The 26034-nt window shown below is 46.0% G+C and overlaps 1 protein-coding gene across 1 annotated transcript in view; it reads left to right on the top strand.

The window, feature by feature from the left end:
• tpk1 (thiamin pyrophosphokinase 1) overlaps positions 1-26034 on the top strand; it is a 78719-nt gene that overhangs the window by 17478 nt on the left and 35207 nt on the right. Inside the window, exons 5-7 of the mRNA XM_080019925.1 lie at positions 6002-6071; positions 22231-22303; positions 25411-25506. Of these exons, the coding sequence (XP_079876051.1) occupies positions 6002-6071; positions 22231-22303; positions 25411-25506 (239 nt within the window). The remainder of the gene's footprint in view (positions 1-6001; positions 6072-22230; positions 22304-25410; positions 25507-26034) is intronic.

Here is a 26034-nt window from a genome sequence, read left to right as displayed (position 1 = left end):
ACTGTATTATTTACTTATTTAATGCTCGACTTGGGTGTTGCAGGTGGTTTTAAAGTGCCACCGAGCAAACACCATGGTAGCTACAATGATAGATATTGCCAATGGCATTGCCACATGCGGCGCTGGGAGATGTTTTTCAATGGGGTGATGTTAATTACGCGTGAGTGGCAGATCTCAGATCTTTGGCAGTTTGGTGGTAAACATGCTTGTAGCAAGTTTATCCTTCCTCCACTTGATATGCCATGCATTTTTAATGGTGTTTTCAGGATAGGCAGATGTCAGGAGGGGAAGAGGTGCATGCGTGTGTATTTGTGTGTGTGTCATTGCATCTGTGTGTAGTGTGTTTGGGGGTTGCACTCTCCAGATGGTTATTCACCTGGAGGCACCTCAGCCAGGTCTCCACCCTTACACACACACACACACACACACACACACACACACACACACACACACACACACACACACACACACACACACACACACTCACTCACACACTCTCAGGTCCTCTGATGTGCAGCCCTGGGCCCCCCTCATCACCCCTGGGAGAGCCAGAGCAGCAGGGAGTTAGATAGAGAGAGGGAGAGATGGATGGAAATAGATAGATGAATGGAGGGAACCCGGCTCTGATCAAAAATAAACTCATTTACAGGTGCCAGGTCTTGATGCTTGACAGTGACCGGCTGATTATCATCCCCTCTGCCTCTCTCGATCTGCCTCTTTCACTCTCTCTCTCTCTCTCTCTCTCTCTCTCTCTCTCTCTCTCTCTCTCTCTCTCTCTCTCTCTCTCTTAAACTAGAATAGTAGTAAGTGCTTGTCTTCTTTGATGGTGTGTGAGAAGTGATGTTTCACCGGTTCAAAGACAAGTCTTTGAAATGCAGGTACCTCTTAACACCACATTAGACTTCACCAAGTTATTTACCTTCAGGTGTAAATTGGATGATGTGCTCCGAGCCTTTTGCAAAGGAAGGACGAAATGTCCTTGTAAGAAGAAGGTTGTAGATGCTGGAGTGACGCAGACAAGCTGCACAAAGCTAATGGCAGAGCGAGAGGTATGGTAGATTAGTAAACGTTGGACATTATGGAGCCGAGAGGGGAAATATTGATTTTAGTAATATTCAAATATGAATGAAATTAATGGTCTTTTTGTGTAGTATTTTGTATATTGTCTTGCCTTATTTGTGTTTTCTTTTTGCTAATGTACTGTTTGTTTTTGTCAATTCAGAGTGGCTGGATTTCTTGTCGGATAATGAAGTTACATTTTCTCAGTCTTATTTGGTGTCTCCCATTTACTCAGCATTCAGTCCCTCGTTTAGACTCATACACACACACACAAGAATGCTCACTCATTCTCTTATATCTCATATGCATTCATAACACACTGGTCCACCACAGATGTTCATTCTCTTCCGATAGAGAATTTCACATTGATCCCTCAATCTTCCATATTTTGAAAGTCAGTCGCGGTTGAATTATATGTGCCAACCCGATAACGAAAATTGGAATAGGCCATCATGCCTTTTCGGCATTATGTATAATTTTGACCAACATGTGTTGTGTGTTAAAAACCCGAAAATTGAAATCTGTGAGCTGTCATCAGGAAGATGGGGGGGTAATTCAAAATGTGTTTGGTGACTAGTAAGCAGGCTTAAAACTTAATTTGACACCTGTATGGTCTTTTAACATAAGGAGAAGGCTAAGGAATGAGAACTGTGCATTTAATGTTAAGCAAAAATGGTGCCGCGGTAATGGGTGTAAAACTATAATATAAGTACTTTCTTTTTTTTTAAATGAGCGATAATGGTAAATCATTTAAAAGTTTCTGAGACATACTGTACTTTAGAAAAGACCTTGAAGTCTGAACACAGACTTTTCACACTGTGTGTGTGTGTGTGTGTGTGTGTGTGTGTGTGTGTGTGTGTGTGTGTGTGTGTGTGTGTGTGTGTGTGTGTGTGTGTGTGTGTGTGTGTGTGTGTGTGTGTGTGTGTGTGCGCTAATCTGTATGTGTAGAATTTACTTCGGAACTGAACTAAGGAAATTAATACAAACATCACTTTTCTTCAATTGCAGCTATAACCATTTGTCTGTGTATGTGCATGCATATGTGTGTGTGGGTGTGTGTCCATGTCCATATTTGAAATTGTCTGTCCTTCACTGTGTCCTCGTGATTTGTTAACTGCTCGCACATCCAATGCAGGTAATGAGGGATAGCCTACCAGTCTGTTACCGCGAGGCTTAAAGAATTTTATTTATTTATTTATTTTCCTTTTCCACTTCAGGTTTGATATTTGAAGATAAAAAAAACAAGTTTCTCAGCCTTTGCACTCTGTCGGAAATAATGAGTCATTTACATTCCAATCATTATTTTTTTTTCGCGAGACGCCAACAAGCAGGTGGCGGGGCTGCGAATAAAAAGCGCTTCCTAGAGCGAAAGCATCTTATTTACATCAACGCCTCAATTGCTTCTACAAACTTTAACTTTTCGGCGAAGCGAGGGAAAAAATGGCTTGTAAGACAAGGAGAACCCTACCCTCTTCATTTTGCCTTCATGCCCCTGCGTTTAACATTCATTTATAGGCTCTGGAAGTAAGTTAGAAAAATAATGGAGACGCATACCCATTACCTGCCTCTCTCGTGGTTCCCTCACGACCCAGCGCACGCTGCCGGTGAAACCCTCTGATTGACAGCAAACCATCCTTCTCCAGAGTTCACGGGTTTTATCAAATGCCAGATTCACTGTTTGCACTATAGCCCTTGGTCTTGTAAAATGGCCTCATAGTCCTTGGCTGATATACGACCATGTGGAGCGATGACTCAGGTGATGGCCTCCCAAACCGTTAAAGTCCCTATGAAGCAACAATAAATGTGAGTTTGTATCACCGCAGAAAAATGTGCTGTCAACCACCCGGCCAAAATTGAATAATTGAAAAAATCGGCAAGCATATAAAATTAGGCTTCAATATCGTGAAAAAACGGTAGTTCCCAATGTTCTTAAACGCCGGGGGCATGTCCGCTGACGATGCTGAAACCACGCTCAATCGCAGGAGAGGTACAGCTTCCCTCAAGTGTCAAATACCACATATCCAATACACACATATATAAATCGTAAAAACCCAAAACGGGCTGTTTTCGCTGTTTGGATTTTGCCCTGAAGTTAAAACAGAACATGAGAAAATGGGGTTTTTGTTGCGGGGAGCGCGGTGGCTCCCCCCCAGCTCCGTGAGCTCCCGGACGGCGGGGGCTCTGTTCCGGCCCCGTGCGCTCCCCGACAGAGGGGCTCCGCTACAGCTCCTTGTTGCACCCAGGGGAGAGCCCCGGCCAGAGCCCCCGCTCCTCGGCCTCGCACCGAGCCGGGACGGCGCCCCGCTGTCCGGGGGCGCATGGAGCCGGGGGGAGCCACCGCGCTCGGAACAGAGTGGAAATGTAAATAACGAGACTGAGCTGTTGTGTACATTCTGGCATCCAGGGAAGATGTATTTGCTGGACGAAGGCGCCATAGCTACAGTACTAGTACTACTGTCTACTGTAGCTATGGTGCCTTCGTCCTGCATTTGCGCATTAGCGTAGGCTGTAGTAACTCACGATTGAGCTGCAGAACCACCGAGGCTTATGCGCTCTACTCTTATATAGTGTTAGGGGCCAGTGCTACATCGTTCGGTCTTTTCACATGTTTGCAGCAATTATTTTCCAACATGTATAATGTTTTTAAGAATAAACCACGGAATTGACTTTAAGCATCCCCCGCCATGTTTACACGTTGGCAACAGACGCTGAGGATCGAAAGAAGGCATCTCCAAAAGTAAACCCACACGGATGTAGGAAATACGGTGAAAGATGACTCATCGGAACATTGTTTTCCAGAAGGTTATGCGTCTTTCTGTGTTGTCCTTGGATACAGACGTTCGTATTTTTCCCAAATGACAGCCCCTGCCATAAATTCCAGCTTCACAAAGTGAACAATGTCTATATTTTGTTGTGACTGGATCACAGAGCTGCCATTTCAATTCTGCGGTCATTGTTTTAGGTCTGAGTGTCAATTTCTGCCAGTGAACTTTTGACTTCAGCCTCCTCAGACTGCAGTTGCTCCATATAATCTTTAAGATTATTCCACCTGACTCGTAACTTTCCAGTTTCCAAAATCAGGTGGCAACTATTTGGCCTCTTTGGAACTCTTCTCTACTCTCTACTCCGTTGGTTCATGTTACTTTGAAAACTCCCATATCCAAGTGCTAATTGACCTCTTTTACAACTGACACATGCTGCTAATTGACAATCAACTTAAAAATGACTCACCATTTAGGCATTGTCATTGAAGTTACTAATTTTCATGTGATGTTTCCCTTGTTTTGCAAACCTTATTTATGTGTGGGAGAGATGACAGAGACAATCTGAAATCTGATTAAAAAAAAAAAAATTAAAAAAAAAACCATAAATATGCATGGTTTCAAAGGCCTATTTATGTGTGTGAATTTGTGAAGGTGTGTTTCTGCATGTGTTGCCACTGTAACTAGATAATGATGTGTGAAACCTTTGCTATACACGCTAAATAACTATTAGTATCTTGCTATTTCAATCTCATCACTCGCCACATTTTTAATTACAATGTTCCTGCCCCGAACTTAATGAGAAGTCTGGCACTGACCGTTTATTATCACCCGCATTTAATAGCGTAGTGTCAACAAATGTATTTTTTCTTTTCCTCTGGAGACGGTAACGTCAGCGCAGGGGTCCGTGAGGCGGGAGCGCGGCTTCTCAAAATAGACCCTCCTCCAGTCGACTGATCCATACAGCGTTGCGTTTGAGCCGCCTCACAGCTGCGTGCGCGCGCCTGGCCCATATGCCCTAACAACACCAACGTTGGTTCACAGCCTGGAATTCTTCTTCATTCACAGACAGCCAGACAGGCCAGCAGACAGGCAGACAGGCAGACAGACAGGCAGAGAGAGAGAGAGAGAGGCAGACAGAAAGGCAGTCTGACAGAGAGAGAGAGATAGAGACAGAGAGACGGATGGACAGGGAAACAGGCAGATGGCAGGCAGACAAGAGAAAGAGAGGGTCAGGTAGGCGGACAGACAGCCTGTTAGAGACAAACATAGAGAGACAGACAGACATGGAGAGAGGGGCAGGCAGACAGACAGCCAGATAGAGACATCTGACTGACAGACTTATGAGAGTGAGGTTGCCTGTCTCTTTGGTACCAGCTCTAGTTAGTTTTCAACAAGGTGCAGGCGGTGTAGCTGGCTGGTTTCTTTGAAGTGTTTCCCTGGTGTGTAACACAACAGCCACGGAAACAGAAAGGGGCTCTCAAAGAAATAAAGGCAAAGCTGCCAGTTCAATTTGAATACAATATAAGCTGCAAAAAGAGAATACATTTGCAAATAATTTGCATCTCATTTATAAACAAAAAAAAAGAAAACATTTATAGAGAGCAAGTGACGACGCTTTTTTATTTATTTTCATTCTTTTAGAGCAAATAAGTAATCTGCTTTTTGCTGGTACGGGCTTATTCATGGGTTAAATGTGTGTGGCTAAACTTGTAACACTGAGAAGATTTTAAGACTTAAGATTTTAAATGTTACGTCTGTGTTATATGTGTAATATGGAATAAAGACTTTTCAAAACTGTGTGTAATTTGACACAAATTGAGTTAAGAAATTGTGATTGGTTGAGGCAACACTGTGTGGAACTACAGGGAAAACTGTCTCTTTCTATTGGAGGACATTTTCTCATGTTTGTGGTGGTTTCTTTTTTTTGTTTGTCTTTAGTTTACTGATAATTTATCTTATTCAAAGGGCCAAACCACATTCAACTGGGCCAGCAGTTGAATGTCACCTGAATAGTCCTCGCCTACAGTAGCCATGCGGATCGTCCCAAAAAGCTATAGAGCGAGCGAAAAGCAGAGCGTGAGGGTCCTACAGTACTTGTGCATCGTGCTTTCCAATCAATCGCTTTCAGTTTGCATTAATTCCCTCTTTCTTTCTCTCTGTCTCTTTCTCCCCTTCAGCCCTCCTCAGGGCGTGCGCGGACGGAGCTGCCAACCACCTCCACGGGGCCACGGCCGGAGAGCGCGACAGGTGAGTCCAGCGCGCGCGTGTGTGTGTGTGTGTGTGTGTGTGTGTGTGTGTGTCAGAGTGTGACTGGTGAAGGGCTGTTGTCAGGACGGAGATGGATCCAGGGTCGGCTTGGTCCCTGAAGTGTCAAAGCTCTCACATTAACACTACAGTTCTTGATTTTTTTTTTGTTCTGGTGTCGGTGGGCGCGCTCCCTTCTTTGTTTTATTATTGACTGATTACCGGCATTCACCTCCGTTTCTCTGCAACTGTGTTTTCAGAAACATAGCTTGTCAATCTGCATTTCAGCATGTTAGTCTTCTTGGCTAACAGAGAAATTACAGCACACACACACACACACAATCCCGACCCTAGATCACCGCAACATGCTTCCAACCAGCGATGTCAGTGATGGATTATTATGAGGGGGCGGGAGAGAGAAGGGGTTGTGCAAGTCCATGTGCGTGGACGCAAACTGGTGGGGGAAAAGATATGCAAATCAGCAAAACAATCAGCAACAATCTCCTCTGCCTGCTCCTGCGTCACATAGGCGTTGTGATGCAGCTCCACGAGGGGCAGGGCCAGACGCACAACGCGTTGGTAGCCACTATGCCCGTCTGACCCAAGTACATCCTGTGACAGGAACAACAGAGGCATAAATTCACACTGACATTAACGATTATAAAGTCGATGAAATTAAAGGGAGTTCAACATGTTATATCGTCGTCCTACTTCTGCTGCAGCTCCATCCCAAGGGTGTCTTCTTGGGATGGAGCTGTGTCGGCAGGGCCCCACTGGGATGACGGGGCGGCGAGCTGAGGGAGAGCTTTTTCTGTCAAGAGGAGCTGATGGTGAACAACAAGTCACAGAAACAGTTGTTAATCCTATCATTGCCATCAATGACAATACTTACGATTGACTCTCTCTGCCGGGGGAGTCATCGAAAGTCATTCGTGACTGTGAGCCCTAAACCCCACCAGCCTCTGGTCCATGCCCCTCACTGGCAAGCCTGTATGTCCACATCCTGTAGGGCATCAGCAGGAAGAACGGGCACCAGAGGAGGGCGTGGGCTGATGCGGGCGCTGAGTGTACAGGGGCCAGGCTTCAGGAGGGAACCACCATAGGCGGAGGTTGGTGGTGAGGACAGTGGTCCTGCTGCCACTCCTGGTGAACAAAGCCCAGCCCAGCCCCTCATGCTGCTCTACGGGCAGCTTCTGCCTCCACTTCCTTGGCAGCGGCTACAACAAATAAACAATCAATTTGTTAATGTGTGGTAAACTGCAAACGCAAACGCACACAAACAAACGCAAACACACAGTGCCTCAGCAGTGGAGGCAGACAGCATTGTGGAAGGCCCTTCCTGGTCAGCCGTGGCAAAAGGGACGTTGGGTGGGACAGCAGCTGGTGGGGTGGCCACGGCCACTGAGTGAGACGAAGTGCATCTCTATGTCAAGTCAATATTTACATTTGAATTATAGTATAATGATGAATAACAGGTTACTCGTTAGTCCCATGGGAATTGTTCTAAGAGTGAGGAGTTCAAGAGGCGAGTTGTAGCTGAAGCGCAGTATGAGGCAAAAGCAGATTTGCAGCTAGGTTAAGGAGGATTGATCACAGCGGGAACTTCATTCTAGACACTGCAGGTGAGCACTAACCCATCAACAAGAGATGAGTAGCCAGAATGGTAATGACCCACGTAGAATTTGAAGGGGGATTGGGCAGTAAAGCCATGCAGATGAAGGTATTGAGCACCTTTTCACCAGATGCACCTTATCCTTTGGTATTCTTTGATGGGTAGCTAACAAGCAGCAACCAAGAAATTATTAGAACAAAATCATTATATCTTGAACAGAATATGTATCGTTGTTGTGTGTATGATATGTGTCTCTGCTTACTCTGAGATTCAAACTCCCATGGCAGCAGCAACAAACAGGCGGTCAGAAGGCGAGCAGGGGCACACAGATGCACACAGAAGAAATAGAGACAATTAAAAGACCTTTAAAATGACCTTTTTACAAGTAACTGTACATTAGTTGTGAAATGTCTCTTACTTGAAGAACTTAGGGACTGCTGCTTGGAGGGAGGAGGAGCCGCAGCAGCAGCGGCCGCTGCCTTCTTCCTCTTCTTGTCCCTCAACACCACATAGTGCTTGTACGCGGCCATCTTTGACCCCGACTCATGACAGTCACGCCCCTCAGCCACTGCCGATAGCTAGTCCACATCATCCTGATTGATTTGCACACACGTGTGTGTGTGTGTGTGTGTGTGTGTGTGTGTGTGTGTGTGTGTGTGTGTGTGTGTGTGTGTGTGTGTGTGTGTGTGTGTGTGTGTGTGTGTGTGTGTGTGTGTGCAAATCAATCTGTTTTTTTTTCAAGATCTGTGTTGTCACAACAGTAATGGTCACTGTCAGAGTGTTATTGTAAATGATGAGACTGTTCAATGGGCAATTACTTTGTCAGGCATTTTAATAGTCGTAAAATAAAAAAAAAGCTATTTAGTATTACCCAACAAAAAGGAGGCGATATCCAAGAAATATAATAATACACCCATAAGACATTTAATGTACATTTTCAAAGACTGTTAAGTGTCCTCAAACCCTCAAGGCAACGTTTTGCTGGGGCCAGACAAGCCAGGTTATCATCAACCCGACCAAAAATAATCGTCAAATAGTCATAAAACAATATAGGCAAGAAAGTATAGAGAAACGGTAAAGACTGAATGATGGGTTTCATATTAAAAATACAAGGTGAATTCCTCTACTGAGGCCATGTGTCTGTACACGCCCGCCGTCTGCGCGGCCTTCCTATGCATATCAGATTTGTGCTTGCATACACGTGTGCCAATTCCTGTGTTTGATAGCGTATGAATATGCATGCCCAGGCTTCGCCTTTTTACCCATGTCGGATAGAAAACACGTCGAGGGTAATTTATTTTTCCTGAACTATGGCATTTACCATGCAAAAAAATAAATAAAAAGAAATAAGAGAGAAAATGCTACAAATATCCAAAACGGGTTGTTTTGCTCACCAGTCGCTCTGCAGAGCCTCGCCTGCCGAGAGCCCCCACATCTAAACCCTTCGCTTTCAACTCAACACTCTCATGAATCTCTCCCACAACTTCAGGCAAGGGCTGCTGACAAAAACAGCTCCATCACTGCAGGGATCACGACACTTTTCAGACTTTCAGCCTTCAAACTTTTTTTTTTTTAAGAAACAAACTAGCAAAGCTGTTCCTTAAGCCATGGGCACACACCACACAGTTGTCAAAGTCGCCGGATCCCTGTACTGTTCACACTGCGCAACTTTCTGTCGTGTGATTGGGAATCTTGCACACAATCACAATCTTGCTCGTAGTTTGCACCCTCCATAACTGATCAGTAGGCTTGGGGCGATATTTGCCATATATGATATTTTCACAGTATTGAAATATATAATGTAAATATAATGTAAATATATATAATAATATATAGGATGTACAGTGCGCGCAGCAGTGAGAAAGCAGATGGAGGATTTGGATGTGGTGGCACACGTGGCGTGGATGGTGATTAAGTTGCAGCGCTGACGGCACCAACAATGCGCGCGCCGCTGATGCATGCGCCAACGATGGGTTTCCCGCGATGGGCTGCCAACACAGTGTGTTTCTATTTTAGATGTAGGTAATGTTTTTTTTATGTCTGCTTATGGATCAAAACAAGTGCGCTTACACATTTTGTAAGCTGTTTTACTCTGGTAGTGTAATGCGCTCTGACTCTCTGGTGAATGGGAGAGCCATTCCGCACGTTGCGCGAATGCCCACGCGCCCAACCTGTGATCCCTTCTCCGCGACCCGGCGTTAAAGGCTCACCGTCTCTCCAAAGAAATCAAATACAGATGTATTTATTGTAATTGAAGGAAACCAAGTTCAAAGTTCAAAGTGTACTTTATTGTCAATCGTACCATGCAACACGTAATTACACAGAGGATCAAAATTGTGTTTCCCCATACTCCAAATGTGCAAGTAATATTTGTAACACACAACATATAACATGAAAGTGCAAAAAGACAACAACAATAGACACAACAACACAACAAGACTAAGTATAGTCTTAATATACTCAAGAAGTCAAATGAGGTATGTTATTAAGGAAATAAGGTGCAGTACAAAGCTAGCAGCAAGAGGATACATATGTATACCAAGGGGATACATATATGTATTGTAAAAATGTAAATTTTGTGCAGCCAGTTGGTCTTTGTGGGTGTCGTGTTCATGTCGTGTTTGGGGAGTTTAGTAGTCTGATGGCCTTTGGAAAAAAGCTGTTCCTGAATCTGGTGGTATTGCACCGCATGCTGCGGTACCGCTTGCCAGAAGGTAGGAGGGTGAACAGTTTGTGTGCTGGGTGGGTGTGGTCCTTGATGATATTAGTGGCTCTCTTGCGGCAGCGAGATGGGTACAGGTCCTTTTCCATAGAAACACGAGGTAAAACAACATAGAAATGTTTCTGTAAAGCATGCAATCAATCAAGGTGTCCAGTCTGAAAATAATCCCCTGGGATAGCTGTGTCCTTTTCATGACCAACGTCTCTTGAACAATTCTTTTGAACGGCTCTTTTGTGGGAATGAAGGGAGCCGAGTCTTGCTGGGTGATGAGCTGTTCTCCTTGTTGTTTAAGTTGTCGTCTCCTGCCGCCGGAAAATGTTTCTCCTTCGGCGGGAGGTGCCCTCGCTGAAAAGGAGCGCACCCACTGTCACGTCAGGTTCACAAAGCGAATGCATGCTTTCAATACATTATTTTACTATTATTATTTATTGTGAAAAATATTGTTTATACCTATTCTGCACAAAATTAACTAACTATAGCGGGAGTACTGGTTTTATATATTTTTTTTATTGCGAAACATTTATTTAAATATTAACAAAAATTCATATTTGAATCATCCACTATCCTGGACATCTCCCCTCCAATCAGATCAACTTATTACTATATTATAATTTTACATTCAAATACTTGCTTATTGAGCATTATTTTAGCGTAATTTAGCGCAAATGTATGTTGTTTGGCACTGACTTTTTTTTCAAACGATGGGTTTGCTATTTCTCAACCCTGACCTTATTATAAGGTCCCATATAATATCCTATCATTCATAACTTTACAAAGCTGAGGCAGAATTCTGAAGCTGAAGGATGCAAGTTCTAATCCCACTTTCACTTTGTGTGTGTGTGTCCCTGAGTGCATGCAAGTTGATGTCCATCACAAGCTAATGAAGGCAACTATAAACGTTCAGTCTGGGGCTGAGGTGCTGGCCTGTCTTCGTGGCTACGGCAGGTGGTAAAAAAGTATCAAACTGGTTGTAATCATTAGGAATGAATCAACTCGGGGGTAGGTAAACAATCGCTGTCCTTCTTTTTCTGGTTCTCTCGTAATAAGGTCGAGTAACAGCTAGGGGTGCAGCGGATTACAAAACGAGTCACGGAGCGGTTCATCTTTCAGATCAGCAAAAAAAAAAAAAATGGGGGAGACAAATATAACTTTGCTTTCCATTTATTCTGTAAAACACTTAAAGCAAGGAACTTTTGCCCATGGGCTTAAATGAAAACAACATTCAAGATTTCCAGTGTTTAAATAAAATCTTAAAATATAAAAAAGATTATACTCAATTGTTAAATGAAAGTGCAACATAAGGCATGCCTGATACCGTCTTCCTTTAAACATGGTAGTGAAAGGAAAAATATGATTAGATCTGCCCCCAGTAACGCAATTTAATTCCAATAAGTAACCAGTATCGTGTTCAATTTCTCACATTTATAACAAACCAAACTTCATTAAAATTGGTTCAGAATTAAGCAAGTTACAGTTGGTATTCTGCATGGTAGTCTGCATCTCTCAATACACATTGTATTTAATTAGTGTTTACGAGCAAATCTTGACCGCTTCAATATGACGGACGCACAGATGCATAGCGGCGATAATTTGCCGTATCAACAGCTCATTCACGACATGCCGTAAAGTAGCAGCGACGTACCCTAAACCAATCATCGCGCTTCAGAGTAAAACACAGCACGTATCTGTCTTGTCTAGCTTCTTTTCACTGCAAGGCTGCATCGAGATTCAGAGCTCACAGTTCACATGCGAGCCATAGGAAGCCACACATCGCCATTAAATATCAATAAATAACTCCACACTGAAATCTGTGTTTCTACACAAACAAGAAGGAAGGGAAACAAATTATTGAGATGGTTCCAATGTGAATATTTGAACCTGATGAATACGGAAAATATACAGACAGCGCAAACAAGCTTTCCAATTATCCCCTCATTATGAACAGCATTATGCCTGCCTGGCCGGGTGTGCTCGGCGCGGGCTCCCCATGTGGTCTCCTCCGGTGGGGGGCGGACTCCTGTTGTCGCACCGGGTTGCCTGGGTACCTGTTCTCCGGCGCTCTTGATGCGCCACGAGCGGGGGGCAAGGATGTGGGTGGGGGGACCGTCTCCCGACCTGTGTTCTTCCGGGGGGCTGGTCAGGGGCCTGATGGGGGCAGCTGCCCAGCATGGCGGGCCGCTTTGCGCCTGTGGCTGGTCGCTGTGGGTTGGCCGCCTAGGGCTTGCAGGACGGGTGGGGTGCGAGCTATATGGGTGGGGATGTGGCGGGTGGCAGCGATTTTGCCCTTAATACCACTCATATTAGCTTAGAACACGTACACGCACAGAAATCTTACTCTGAACAACATTCCACGAGACCAGGGTCTGCGGGGGCAGGATGGGTGCAAGTGATTCGGTTTCGACATTCTTGGAGGACTTGCACCCCCACGCTGTTTGTTTGCTTCAAGCTTCTCTGTGGGCTGGGGCGGTCTTCTGTGGCTGCCGGGCGGGGTGCTTGGGGCTTTCCTGCGACCCTGGGGAGTCTGTACTGCTGCAGGACTCAGGGGTGGCTTCGGGACCTTTTTCCCTGCTTGGAGGCGCCACGATATAATTCCGACCTCATACACCAGAACCAACTGGGACAAGTCCCAGACACTCACCGGTTGACACTTCACACACACACACACACACACACACACACACACACACACACACACACACACACACACACACACACACACACACACACACACACACAGGCAGTCTCATCACAGGCGCACAAACACCACCAGCACCCGCTTTGAACACACTCTCAACACCCTCCTGGTTACATCCCTCTCTTTTTCTTCCTCAATTACTGCCATAACTATGACAGGAAGAGGCCACGTGCCCAATTACTTTTCCAGTTGTCCTGGACTTAATTAACTCTATACATGTTGTCGTCTGATGTTTGTTTTTCCATGTACGTGTTGTTGTTTGTTTGGTTCTATGTTTATTTGTCTCACCCGTGGTGGTTCTCCCCCTCTTGGAGTGGTGATTAGTTGTTTATAGACCCAAACTTGGTCAAATAGTTCTCCAAAGAGGTGGATTTGTGGCGGTTCTGTATCACAAAACCCTGTGCTCTTGTCATCCCACAGGTCATCCACAGGACAGAGTTATTGCAGCAGTTATCGATGATTAAAGAATGAATAAAGAGTTTTATTGCAGGTTGAGAAGTTTAACTCCACTTGGCGATAGTGGCGCCGCCCCTAGCGGTCGCCTGCGCCGGCGCTCCGGTTTCTTTCTTACTCTTTAGTATTTTTTTCCTTTTTTTATCACAATGTTCGCCAGAAAAACATCAACAATTAACTCATACGGCCGCGATGCACTCATGGATATAAAAATTTCCCTAAACGAACAACTTTGGGACTTTTTATCCGTGGGAGCAGAGTGGCCGGCGGAAATCCTACGCGGGAACACTCGCAACAACAACAAAAATGGAGTCGCTGTTCCACGAGCCGGCCCACGGAGGAAGCACCGAGGTAAACGAGGCGGCATTCGGGTCAGAATGAGGACGCAACCTTACCGTCCACCTCTGCCAAGCATCCTTCTTGCGAACGTCCAGTCCCTGGAGAACAAGATGGATGAACTTCGAGCGAGGATTCAATTCCAGCGTGACACGAGGAACTGTTGCGTCCTCTGCCTGACGGAAACATGGCTGAACCCACTGGTGCCGGATGAAGCCATACGTCCAGCCGAGGCCTTCTCCGTGTTCCGCGGCGACAGAACGGGAGAGTCGGGGAAATCCAAAGGTGGAGGCGTCTGCCTAATGGTAAACAACCGCTGGTGTAACGCCAACAACACCAAATTCCTCTCCCACTCCTGCTCGCCGAACCTGGAACAGCTGACCATACTATGCCGTCCATTTTATCTCCCCCGGGAATTCAGCACGGTCATCATTACAGCCGTTTATATCCCACCGCAAGCGGACACCGACGCAGCTCTGTCGGTTCTGCACGATGTGTTGTGCGGATTTCAGAACAGACATCCCGACGCGGCTGTGGTGGTGACTGGGGACTTTAACAGGGCCAACCTGAAAAAAGTTCTGCCGAATTTCCACCAACACATCACGTGTGCCACCAGGGGAGACAGAACTTTGGACCATTGTTACACTCCTTACAAGAACGGATACAAGCCCGTGTCGCTTCCTGCTTTCGGGAAATCAGATCACGCCGCGATCTCGCTGCTTCCTGTTTACAGGCCTCTGATCGCGCGGGATCTGGTGATGACGAGGGAAGTGAAGCGGTGGACGGACCAATCAGAGGCTGCGCTTCAGGACGCTCTGACTGACGTAGACTGGGACGTGTTCCAAGCGAGCTCAAGTGACGTCAGCGAGTTTACGGAGGTCGTAGTGAGTTTCGTGGCTACGCTCGCGGATGAAATCGTTCCCACGGTGAAAGTTCGGATATTTCCAAACCAGAAACCATGGGTTGATAAATCCATCCGCTGCGCTCTGAATGCGCGCACGGCCGCTTACAACGACGGACTTGTATCTGGTAACATGGACAATTACAAAGCGGCGTCGTACAATCTGCGGAGGGCGGTGAGGGACGCTAAACGGACGTACAGAGACACCGTGGAGCTGCAGATGGAGCGGGGGGACACAAGACGCTTGTGGGAGGGGCTGCGAACAATAACTAACTACAAGAGCAGCTCCTCCCCAGCCACGAGTGCGGACGCCTCCCTGGCCAACCAACTGAACTCCTTTTATGCGCGGTTCGAGTCTGGCAGCAGCACCGCTAGCTCGCCGGCTAATTGGAGCTACACCACTGGGGACGAGCGCGCACTCTCAGTGTCCGTGCACGAGGTCAGGAGGGCTTTGATGCGGGTGAACACCAGGAAAGCTGCGGGTCCAGACGGCATATCTGGACGAGTACTGAAGACCTGTGCTAACCAGCTAGCTCCGGTGTTCACCACAATATTCAACATCTCCCTGGCTGAATCAGTGGTCCCATCCTGTTTCAAGAGGTCCACCGTCGTTCCTGTCCCGAAGATCGCCTCTCCAACCTGCCTGAATGACTACCGTCCGGTGGCCCTCACCTCGGTGGTCATGAAGTGTTTCGAGAGGCTGATTAAGGATAACATCTGCGCCTCCCTCCCCCGCACCTTGGACCCGTTGCAGTTCGCGTACCGGCAGAACAGATCCACGGATGACGCGGTCTCTCAGGTACTGCACACCACGCTCACGCACCTGGATGGCCAGAAGGGGGCCTATGTGAGAATGCTGTTCATTGATTATAGTTCAGCTTTCAACACCATCGTCCCCACCAGACTGGCTGTCAAGTTGTTGGAGCTAGGATTGAATGCTCCGCTGTGCACCTGGATCCTGGACTTCCTCACAGGCCGCCCCCAGGTGGTCAAGGTGGGGAAGTACATGTCAAGCTCCCTCACCCTGAATACAGGATCCCCCCAGGGCTGCGTCCTCAGCCCCCTACTGTACTCCCTGTACACACATGACTGTGTGGCCAGGTCCAGCTCCAACACCATCATCAAGTTTGCTGACGACACCGTGGTCGTGGGCCTGATCACCGACTGCGATGAGAAGGCCTACCGCGAGGAGGTGGCTGACCTGTCACTCTGGTGCCAGGACAACAGCCTCCACCTGAACGTCAGCAAAACCAAGGAGCTGATTGTGGACTTTAGGCGTGGATCACAATCGAGGACGCACGCGCCGTTGTGGATTAATGGGACTTCTGTCGATAGGGTGAGCAGCTTCAGATATCTGGGAGTCCACATCACAGAGGACTTAACATGGACTGTTCATACAGACACTCTGGTGAGAAAGGCGAGGCAGCGTCTCTACCACCTCAGGCAGCTGAGGAAATTCCGGGTCTCGGTGAGGATCCTCAAGTCCTTCTACTCTGGAGCAGTGGAGAGCATCCTGACAGGCAACATCACTGCCTGGTTTGGGAACTGTACTGCCCAGGACAGGCGGGCCCTGCAGAGGGTGGTGCGTTCAGCTGAACGTACCACTGGAACTACCCTCCCCCCCTTGCACTAGTTATACACCAGGAGGTGTAGTAGCAGAGCCCGTAGGATCATGAAGGATCCTCATCACCCCAACAACGGACTGTTTCAGCTGCTGCGGTCAGGCAAGCGCCTCCGCAGTCACGCAGCGAGAACAGAGAGACTGAGACGGAGTTTCTTCCCTCAAGCCATCAGAACTGTCAACGCTGACCTCACCAGGGGTCCTAACTGAGCCATGCACTAGGCTCCACTACCTACTGTACTGTATGTAGCATACTGTACCGCATACTGTATCACTGTTCAGGGTTGTTCGTGATGCCGTATTGCTGCGCCGTACTGTTGTATACTGTGCTGTATTATCCCAAACACTACCTCACACTATTCACATTCACATGCCACTTTAATTCACATGCCACTTTAAATGCACATATCTGTATATACATAGGCATATTCCTTCAACCTATTCCATTTTATTTCAATTTATTTTTTATTGTATTTTATTCTATATATTTTTTATCTTATTCTATAAGTATTCCACTTACTGTATTACGTTTTAGGAGTCAGTTAGTCGGTCTATTAGAAAGGATTTTTCTACTTTTTATTTTATTTTATTTTTGTACTTTTTCCTAGGACTTCTTGTGTGCTATCACCGGGTGCGTTGCATTACATTTCACTGCATATATGTATGGAAGTATGTATATGTATGTGACAAATAAAAATCTTGAATCTTGAATCTTGAATCACTTGCAGACTAATTATGTCCTAGATGCAATGGCATACAAATACTGTGTTGTATGCCCAGCATGCTGACAGCACAGGTTAAAAAAATAAAAATTTAAATATGAACAACATTACGAATTACCTACAACAATATAAAGATTTAAGATTTGTTTTTTATTGATGGAGTGTCCCCATCCCTGCCTTTACTGTATATGGATCACATTTGCAATCTTTTCTGTCCGTAGTGTTTCTGTGCATTTCATGTGACACCTGTGACACCATTTTTGGCCAACCTTGAGTAGAAGATGGCATGATGGGCTGCTGACCTGACTCCCCTTGTGTGACAGCTTTAAATCAGCTTTAAATCTTTGCCCCAAGTACAAGGGTGTGGCGGGGTGCAGATCCCTCTGCTGCCCAACACACGAAAAAACGTGTGCATCATCATTGTGCTTGCGCCATGTCGCCCACGCAGCAACTCTTTAAAAATATCCCTCACCCTCCCGTTGATCTATGCTTTTTCTTTTTTCCGTTTTGGACACAAAATCTGGTGAGGTTGTTTTAACTTTCATTTTTGAACTTTTTTCGGGACATCATAGTCTCTGCGTTTGGGTTTCCTCACTTCTTTTTAGCCCTGCTGTGCTGCAGTCTTGATCTCATCCCTGGAGGAGGAGAGCAAAGGAAGGGAGACAGCTGTGGGGGAGGGAAAAGGGGAGGGAAGGAGGGGGGGAGAGGGTCTCTCCTGTATTGGGATGGAACCACACATGACAGTTTATTGGCCATACTTTTTATATATAATTCACCATTTCAGTATAAAGCCGCTTTTCCAACAAGGCCCGGGAACGGACTGAGGATCAATTTAAGCCCAGAACCTTTCCGAAACAGGATACTTAGCAGTCCCTAAAAGAGTTCTTGATTCCTTTCGTGCAAAGTGCAACTGCTTGATACGTTATTTTGACACATGCTGGTCGCATCGGTCGCTGTGTTTTGGGTTCTGGCCTTTCCATTTTTTATTAATAAAACAAAAGTAGTGAGGGATAAGGAGTACTACCACCAAGCAGTTAGCGTTAAATCGGCTGATTACGACCACCATCTCTCGTGGAGACCTTTTTGGGACCAGGGACTATCCCAAATGGAACTGGGTCCTGAAATGGTTCCTGCGGTGGGAAAGCTCCTCAAGTAGCACATATTATGTTCATGCCAGGAAGAGCAGCTATTGCATGGCTGCACAGGTAATGAGTATCCCAAAAGTTAAACATATACGAAAAATAAAACCCTCGTCGACTTTTTAAACATTTTTCCATCAATGTGTGACTGTTCAAACTTGACCGCGTCCAAGTAGTTTGGTATTCGGCGGCATTCGTTTTTCTATATATGATGACAGTTTGTGCGTATTTATGTTTGACTTGTGCACGTTAATCCTCTTTAACTTTTTTTCTTTTTTTTTACATTTTAAGAGAAACAGGTCCCTGTTTCTCTGGCACTCTTCCAAGGTTGCATGTCCGGTTAATAACGTTTGCAATACTTTACGTCTAAACTTTGTGTTTATAATTACATTTGTGTGTATGTGTGTCTAGTATGACGTACAAGAGTAGCTGCGGACAAAAGCGATTGTGTTTTCAGCTCCATTACCACTGTTGAGATGAATGGATAAATAGTGGGTAAATAATGGAAAACTTGTAGTTTAGGATCGGAACAACACACACTTACAAGGACACAAATATTCACCGCCGCAAACTTTGTTTGAGATGAAAACTCATTAATATTTGACATAAAAGACACGTCAGCATGCGAATACACGCGTTTTGACTCTTTCGTTTTCTCCAGTAAAGTGAGTTTTTTTTAAGCCCCGAGCGGCGCTTGGACATGCTCACTTCTCCAATACTGCTTAATTTCAAATCAAGACGCACAGAATCACGACACATGTTTACACATGGACACATGAGGCTGGATTGCAGTTCCTAATTCCATCAGCCCCTGTGGGCAGTGTGTGCGTGCACACGATTAAACTCATGTCGGTGTATTTAAGTGCTGCCTTCAACTTGTTTGTGTCCATGTGTTGGTTAATGATGTAATTCAACACAGTGACACACACACACGCACACACACACGCGCGGCTACGTGTGGTGATTGGGCAACACGGGCCGAGAGCAGAGAAGTAATCAGAGAGATTGTCTCCTCGAGTGTTGTGGAGACCAGACGATGGTCTCCGTCCCACTCTGATTGGATGAGAGGGTAAACGCATAAGCAGACGGAGAGAATTTCCTTTTGAGCTGATGAAGAGGAGGAGCGAGAACGCTGGTAATAAGGAAGAGAGAAAAACTTTTGAGAATCCAGGTTTTTTCATAATGAAGGAGCCGCGTAATGATACGATACAAACACTTTGATTAAATGATATTGTTTCAACTGAATGGATTCAAAAAGTGTAATATTGATACTTTGTTTGGAGGTTAATGTGCAACCCTCCTGCTCTTAGATTAAATACCACCACAGTTCCAAATGAATTGAAATGGGGGTGGTAGCTCAGGCGGTAGAGCTGGTCGTCTAGTAATCTAAAGGTTACTGGTTCGATCCCAGGCTCCTCCAGCTAGCATGCTGTAGTGTCCTTGAGCAAGACACTTAACCCCTAATTGCTCCTGATGGCTGCGTCCGTCGGTGTTTGAATGATTGTAAGTCGCTTTGGATAAAAGCGTCTGCTAAATGTAATGTAATGAAATCCTTGATTTCTGTTTTAGGCATAATTTGTTCCCTGAAATATTTGTGCAATGCACGTCAGGTGGTAAACTGAAAATGTAGTAGTGTTTTTGTAATGGAAGTATAAAGTATAAAATGTAAAATGCAAAATCTAAAGTATAAAATGTCGATATGAATATAGAATCATAACGTGAGCCGCCTCACCGGTGTTGAATTGAATCAGTATCGAATTGAACCGCGACCCTTTCTATCAAAATGGAGTCAAATTATCCTGCCCCGTACCCAGCCCTAAGAGACTTTCTCAATTACAGAGGAGGAAGAATATTCAACATGTGGTAAAGAGCAGTAGAAGGAAAGAGAGGAGGGTGGAGAAGAGTGCAGGGGAAATAGGTGGAATTGGGAAGTAGATGGCTGTGCGGAGCTTGGAGTGGAGCAGAGGTGGAGGAACAGTGGAAACCAGCGGGGGGGGGGAGAGAGGCAGAGAGCGCGAGAGAGAGAGAGAGAGTCAACACACACAAATAAAGGCAAAGGTCGCACAGCCATTGCCGCCGCCCGCTACGGGAGGAAAAATGCTCTATTTCCCTTCCAAATTAAAGTGTCAGTTAATATTAATGTGGAAGAGAAGGCTGTCAGACGCCCCTAAACACGCGCGCGCGCACACACTCACACCAGACAATTTGGAATGTTGCCCGGTCAATTACTATCAGCCGATGGAGTTGTACTCAAAGTTCACAGAGGGTGTGTGTGTGTGTGTGTGTGTGTGTCTGTGTGTGTGTGTGTGTGTGTGTGTGTGTGTGTGTGTGTGTGTGTGTGTGTGTGTGTGTGTGTGTGTGTGTGTGTGTGTGTGTGTGTGTGTGTGTGTGTGTGTGCGCGCGCGCGTGTCTGTGTGTCTGTGTGTCAAGCTGTGATCAGGTCCCGTGTTGTGTCTTGTCCCATCTGTCACATGATGGTTATTTATATCCCCGTCCAGAGTAGCGACACATTCCCGGCCTCCTGCAGTCGTAGATGTATAGGTTGCGCCCGTGTGTGTGCGCAGGGCATACGTATGCGCGGGGCATGCGTATGTGTACCTATGTGTCTGTGTTTGCACACCTGCAACTCCCCATCGTGTTTGCTCACGGTGTTTAAAACAGTCTCCACATCATGCACGCACGCAATACTTTATACCTAAGCCATTTTGCTTCTTTTTTTTTTTTTTTGCAGGAGCAATAAAAGCACACACTTTCTGTTAAGTATTATTGTGTGTGTGTGTGTGTGTGTGTGTGTGTGTGTGTGTGTGTGTGTGTGTGTGTGTGTGTGTGTGTGTGTGTGTGTGTGTGTGTGTGTGTGTGTGTGTGTGTGTGTGTGCGTGCACGCACATGTGTAGCCTAGCCTTGCAGGAGATTGCTTACAATCGCAGTTGTGTTTGTCTGGCCCTATCGTGTTGGGAGTAAATGGGAATGCAGAGGGGTAGGGATGGGGGGGGGGGGGTAGAATAATCCTTCTGTATCTCTTTCTTCAGCCGACTGGAACATCACTCTTACTTCTCCCTGGGGGACACACACACACACACATACACACACACACACACACACACACAAACACACATGTATATGCAGAACACTCCCACCCAACCAACCAACCATGAAATCGTAATGTCAGACCTGTTAATACCTCAAGATAGCGTGGCTGCATCCCTGCATCCTCACACACATACACACGCGCACACACACACACACACACATACATACACACACACACACACACACACACACACGCACACACTGTAAGCCCAGACCTATCTCTAAGACCTGAGATTGTTGCGTTCAGAGGATGGCGGGGGCGGGTTTTTGGGAGGGGGGGGGGGCCGGATGTGTATTTGACTGAATTATTCCGAACTATATTCAGCGGACCCTGTTAATCCTGACGCCCAGGGAACACAAGGTTGTTTGAATGCGCCGCAACGCTCAAATGAAGAGAAAGACGCATGACATTTATATTCGAAATGGGAAGCCGGCACTGCCATATACGCTCCCGGCGCCATTTAGGTTGCAGCTGCGGTCGTCGTAATCGGATGTATTAATGTGGAATTCACCGCTTCGGTTTGTGATCCATGTACCTTTTTTTTTTTTTTTTTTGAGTTGTTGTTGAGTGACAAATTCATCAATGTGTCCGTGTGTGTGTGTGTGTGTGTGTGTGTGTGTGTGTGTGTGTGTGTTTGTGTGATGCCGGGGCCACGCTCCGCACCCCTGAGAGTCACCCTGTCACTCACTCTGTCTTATCGTCATTCCTCTCTCTCCCTCCACACCCAGATTTAAAGGACTGACACGAGCCCCCTGTGTGTCCCCCCCCCCCCCCCTTCTCTCCCCTTTTCCCCCCTTCGCTTCACACTCTGTCAATCTTTCTCGCTCTCTCAATCTCTCCCTCTTTCCTTCTTTCTCTCCCTCGCTCCAGCTTTCTTCCTGACTATATCAGCGGGGATTTTGATTCCATTACCGCAGAGGTCAGAGCCTTCTATGCAGAGATGGTAAGTCCGAGCGCACGACCCGCTACACACACACACGCACTTACGCTTCCATTTTACTGCGAAATGGTGCAAACACTTGTTGGCGGAGTCCAATATGTGTTAGGCGTGAACGGTAACCCACCGCGTGGCCAAGTTTGCGATTTAGGTTCAGTTCAGTCTAAATCAGTTTGTTTGCCGCCTTTCCGCGAGGGTACAGGAGCTAAATGAGGAGCTGTTTAGGCCCAAAACCTTCCAAAATTGAAACAGTAGCAAGCCCCAAAAGAGTTCCCAGTTGCTTTTCACGTCTGACTCTTTGGTTTGGTACGTCATTTTGGCACGCGCTGTTCATGTAGTTCGCTGTATTTCGAGTTCCTACTTTCCATTTTCTTTTATAAAATAAAGGCATCAAGGAGAAGGAAGTACCACTTTGCTTGCCAGGACTTTTTCAAGTGGAACCAATTAGTCATGAAAGGTCACACCCTTTTTTTTTTTTTTTTTTTTTTGGAGGCTTGGCTCTGGAGGAGTGACTGAGTAAAAAGATTAATTCAGTTTTCCAACTTTTCCTTAATTTGATGCAGTTGGTATATAATGCACAGCGAGCGAGGGAGAACTTCCCGGCAAGGAGTCATTTCGGCGGATGAGTTGTGTATTTAATCCTCATCGATTAATTTCACTCCATAAGTCAAAGATTCAATCATTCGCTCTCTCAGTCAATTGCTCTCTTGCTTGCCCTTTCACTGAATCACAACACAAGGGCATTTGTGCTTTACGCACATTTGTGACTCGTGGCTTACGGCTCTTCTTGTTTGGTTTACAGTACATATTTTAGTACATATATTACTCAAGACGTTAAAAAATACAACACTGTAATTATTTCAATGTTTTACAACAAAACTATTGCTGGAGTGACTCCCGATTCCTGAGTCATTTCAAAGAGTTGCTCACAATGAACAAATCGTTCACTAGAAACAATTTCAGGACCAAGTGCTTCCTGTGGAAACAGGCCCAAGTTAAGTCCCAAATACAAAGCCTGTTTAAAGGACCTTATTGATCAACTGTTGAATAAGCTCATAAAAGATACAGATACCGCTCGTCTTTCCGCGTGCAGGGATTTCTAGAAGTGGATGACAGCTGAGGGGTATTTGTTGTTCCATCTGAAGCGGAGTTGGTTTCCCCAGGCTTTAAGTCAACTGCCTGGTTGCAAGATAAAGAACAACAAGATGAAACTTTTAATACATTTCTTTAAATGTTTTTTTTTTTTTTTTTTTTTTTCTGTTTTTACATCCTGGTAAATTGTCTGTCGGCAAGGATGAAATAATAAACTTTTGAGATTTCGCTCTGTGGAAGTGCGGGGTTGTTGACGTAGTGGGTGGGATTCCTATATTGTTTTGTTTCTTTTCTCCACACTCACGCCCGGTTTGACTCAAAAATCGCATTGATTGTTTGGAACCCAAAACCACTTCATCCATAAAACCTGTTTGGACCCTCTCACCTTGTCCCCCCTAAAGGGGAAACGCTGTGCGCGGCCTCAATGACCCCGCCTTCCCTTTGTGCTTCGGTGTAATAACGTGACACCCTTTTGATCCCTGTAAGGGAACTGTCATATTAGCCCTCGCTTAAACAACGTCTGTTTCCAAGCGGCGTTGCTAGGCTACAGCGGCAGAGATCCAGCCTTTGTCGAGTAGATGAGGAGATGTGTCATATTTGCTCTGTTTGGAGTTTGGCGGTCGGGGTGAAAAGATCTCAGAGCCACTTGGAAAGCGGGGCTCTGACTTTCACACCCCTGTGATGGAAAACTCCGGTAGTGAATCATCAGAGCGACTTAGTGGAGACCCGAGTGTTTTCTCTGATGACATTACAGATTAGAGCCGCCCTCTGCTTCCTCGGGTTCTGCGGCGACGGCGGGGTAGTTTATCTGCTGCGCAATAAAGTGCAACGTATAGTTTACTGCGTTACATACAATGTAATGAAAGTCTGGAGCTGAAGGTCAGAGTAGGCTTGTTAGAACTGCCTTATTTAAAACCAAACAAAACATGCGGGAGCCACAAACCGGGCGAGGTGGAACGTGGCTGAATTAATGACTGGGGTGAGGTGACACACATGCACGTACACACACACACACACACACACGCACACCTCGGAGGGATGGGAAACTTGAGTTCCGTGTGATCTTAGTGCTCCATCTCTCAGTGTGGCTGTGATCAGCGCCCAGGGAAACACTGTTTACTGTTTGAAATGCAGATATGATTCATCGCCAGGACACTGACACGCACTGACACACACACACACACACACACACACACACACACACACACACACACACACACACACACACACACACACACACACACACAAACACACACACGCACGCACACAGATTGCACACCCAGACACACATGTGAATATATTTAACAGGCTTGCAACTGTGACACTCTTTCTCTTTCTTTGTAGTATCACTTTTTTTTTTTTTAAAGAAAAAAAATATTTTTTTTAAATTGCAAAGCTTTTCTTTTTTTTCCCCACGAAAGGGAGCGCTATGATAATGCTTTAGGACAAGGGAAGTGGGGAAAGTTCCATGCATTCTTACAGAGAATTTGCCGGAAACTGTGAATAATTCTGCATAAATGGGAGGCAGAGAGCAAAGGAGTAACCACCAGGGAGGCTTGTGTTTGTCGGGGGAGGGCAGGGGGTGAGGAGGGTTGAGGAGGGGTGAGGGGGTGGAAGGTGGGGGTTCTCGGTGATGGGGAGGGAGAGATATGGAGGAATGGATGGGATCAAAAGGAACACGGCAAGGAACAAGTCAGCGTGCGCAGACTCTGAGCGTGTGTGCGTGTGTGCGTGTGTGCGTGTGTGCGTGTGTGTGTGTGTGTGTGTGTGTGTGTGTGTGTGTGTGTGTGTGTGTGTGTGTGTGTGTGTGTGTGTGTGTGTGTGTGTGTGTGCGCGCGCAAGAGGGAGAATGTGTGTTGGTGACATATTTGTGCCAATCTCCACTTTCCTTTACGTTTGACTTTGTCTTTCTGTTTTTTCAGAAACAAGATTACATTCTTTGACTGTACTCTGTCTACTGTGTGTGTGTGTGTGTGTGTGTGTGTGTGTGTGTGTGCGTGCGTGCGCATGTGTGTGTTCAGGGATGCAGGCTTATAGAAACAGCTGATCAGGAGTTGACCGACTTCACCAAGTGTCTTGCCATCATGGTGGAGGAGATCGATAGGCAGCAATTACAGGTAAACACACACACACACACACACGCATGTTCATTCTAGCAATGCTCCTTTATCTATCAATCCATCCAGCCTTAGCCGTAGTTCAGAGTTTTTCGATCAGTCTAGATTTCCAACACACTTTTGTTTTTTTCGTCTGTCTCTCAATCTGTTCTTCCTCTCATTCACGGTCACTGATCTCTCCATTACCAGAATATAAAAAAGGCCTGTGTGTGTGTGTGTGTGTGTGTGTGTGTGTGTGTGTGTGTGTGTGTGTGTGTGTGTGTGTGTGTGTGTGTGTGTGTGTGTGTGTGTGTGTGTGTGTGTGTGTGTGTGTGTGTGTGTGTGTGTGAGTCTCTGTCTGTCTGTCTGTCTGTCTGTCTGTCTGTGTTTACTTGTGTGTGGCTCCAATCAACACTGAGTGCTCCAATCACTTTAGATCTCAAGGCTGCTGAAATTCAAATGACATTCCAATGATAGCATATAAACAAACAGTCTCACACACACACACGCGCGTGTGTGGTCACCTGTACACCGGGTCTTCAAAGTAGA

Source organism: Zeus faber (genome assembly GCF_960531495.2).
Source record: "Zeus faber genome assembly, chromosome: 19".
NCBI classification, from domain to species: domain Eukaryota; kingdom Metazoa; phylum Chordata; class Actinopteri; order Zeiformes; family Zeidae; genus Zeus; species Zeus faber.
The sequence above is the reverse complement of the archived record's forward strand: the minus strand, read 5'-3'. Positions and strand labels throughout refer to the sequence as shown.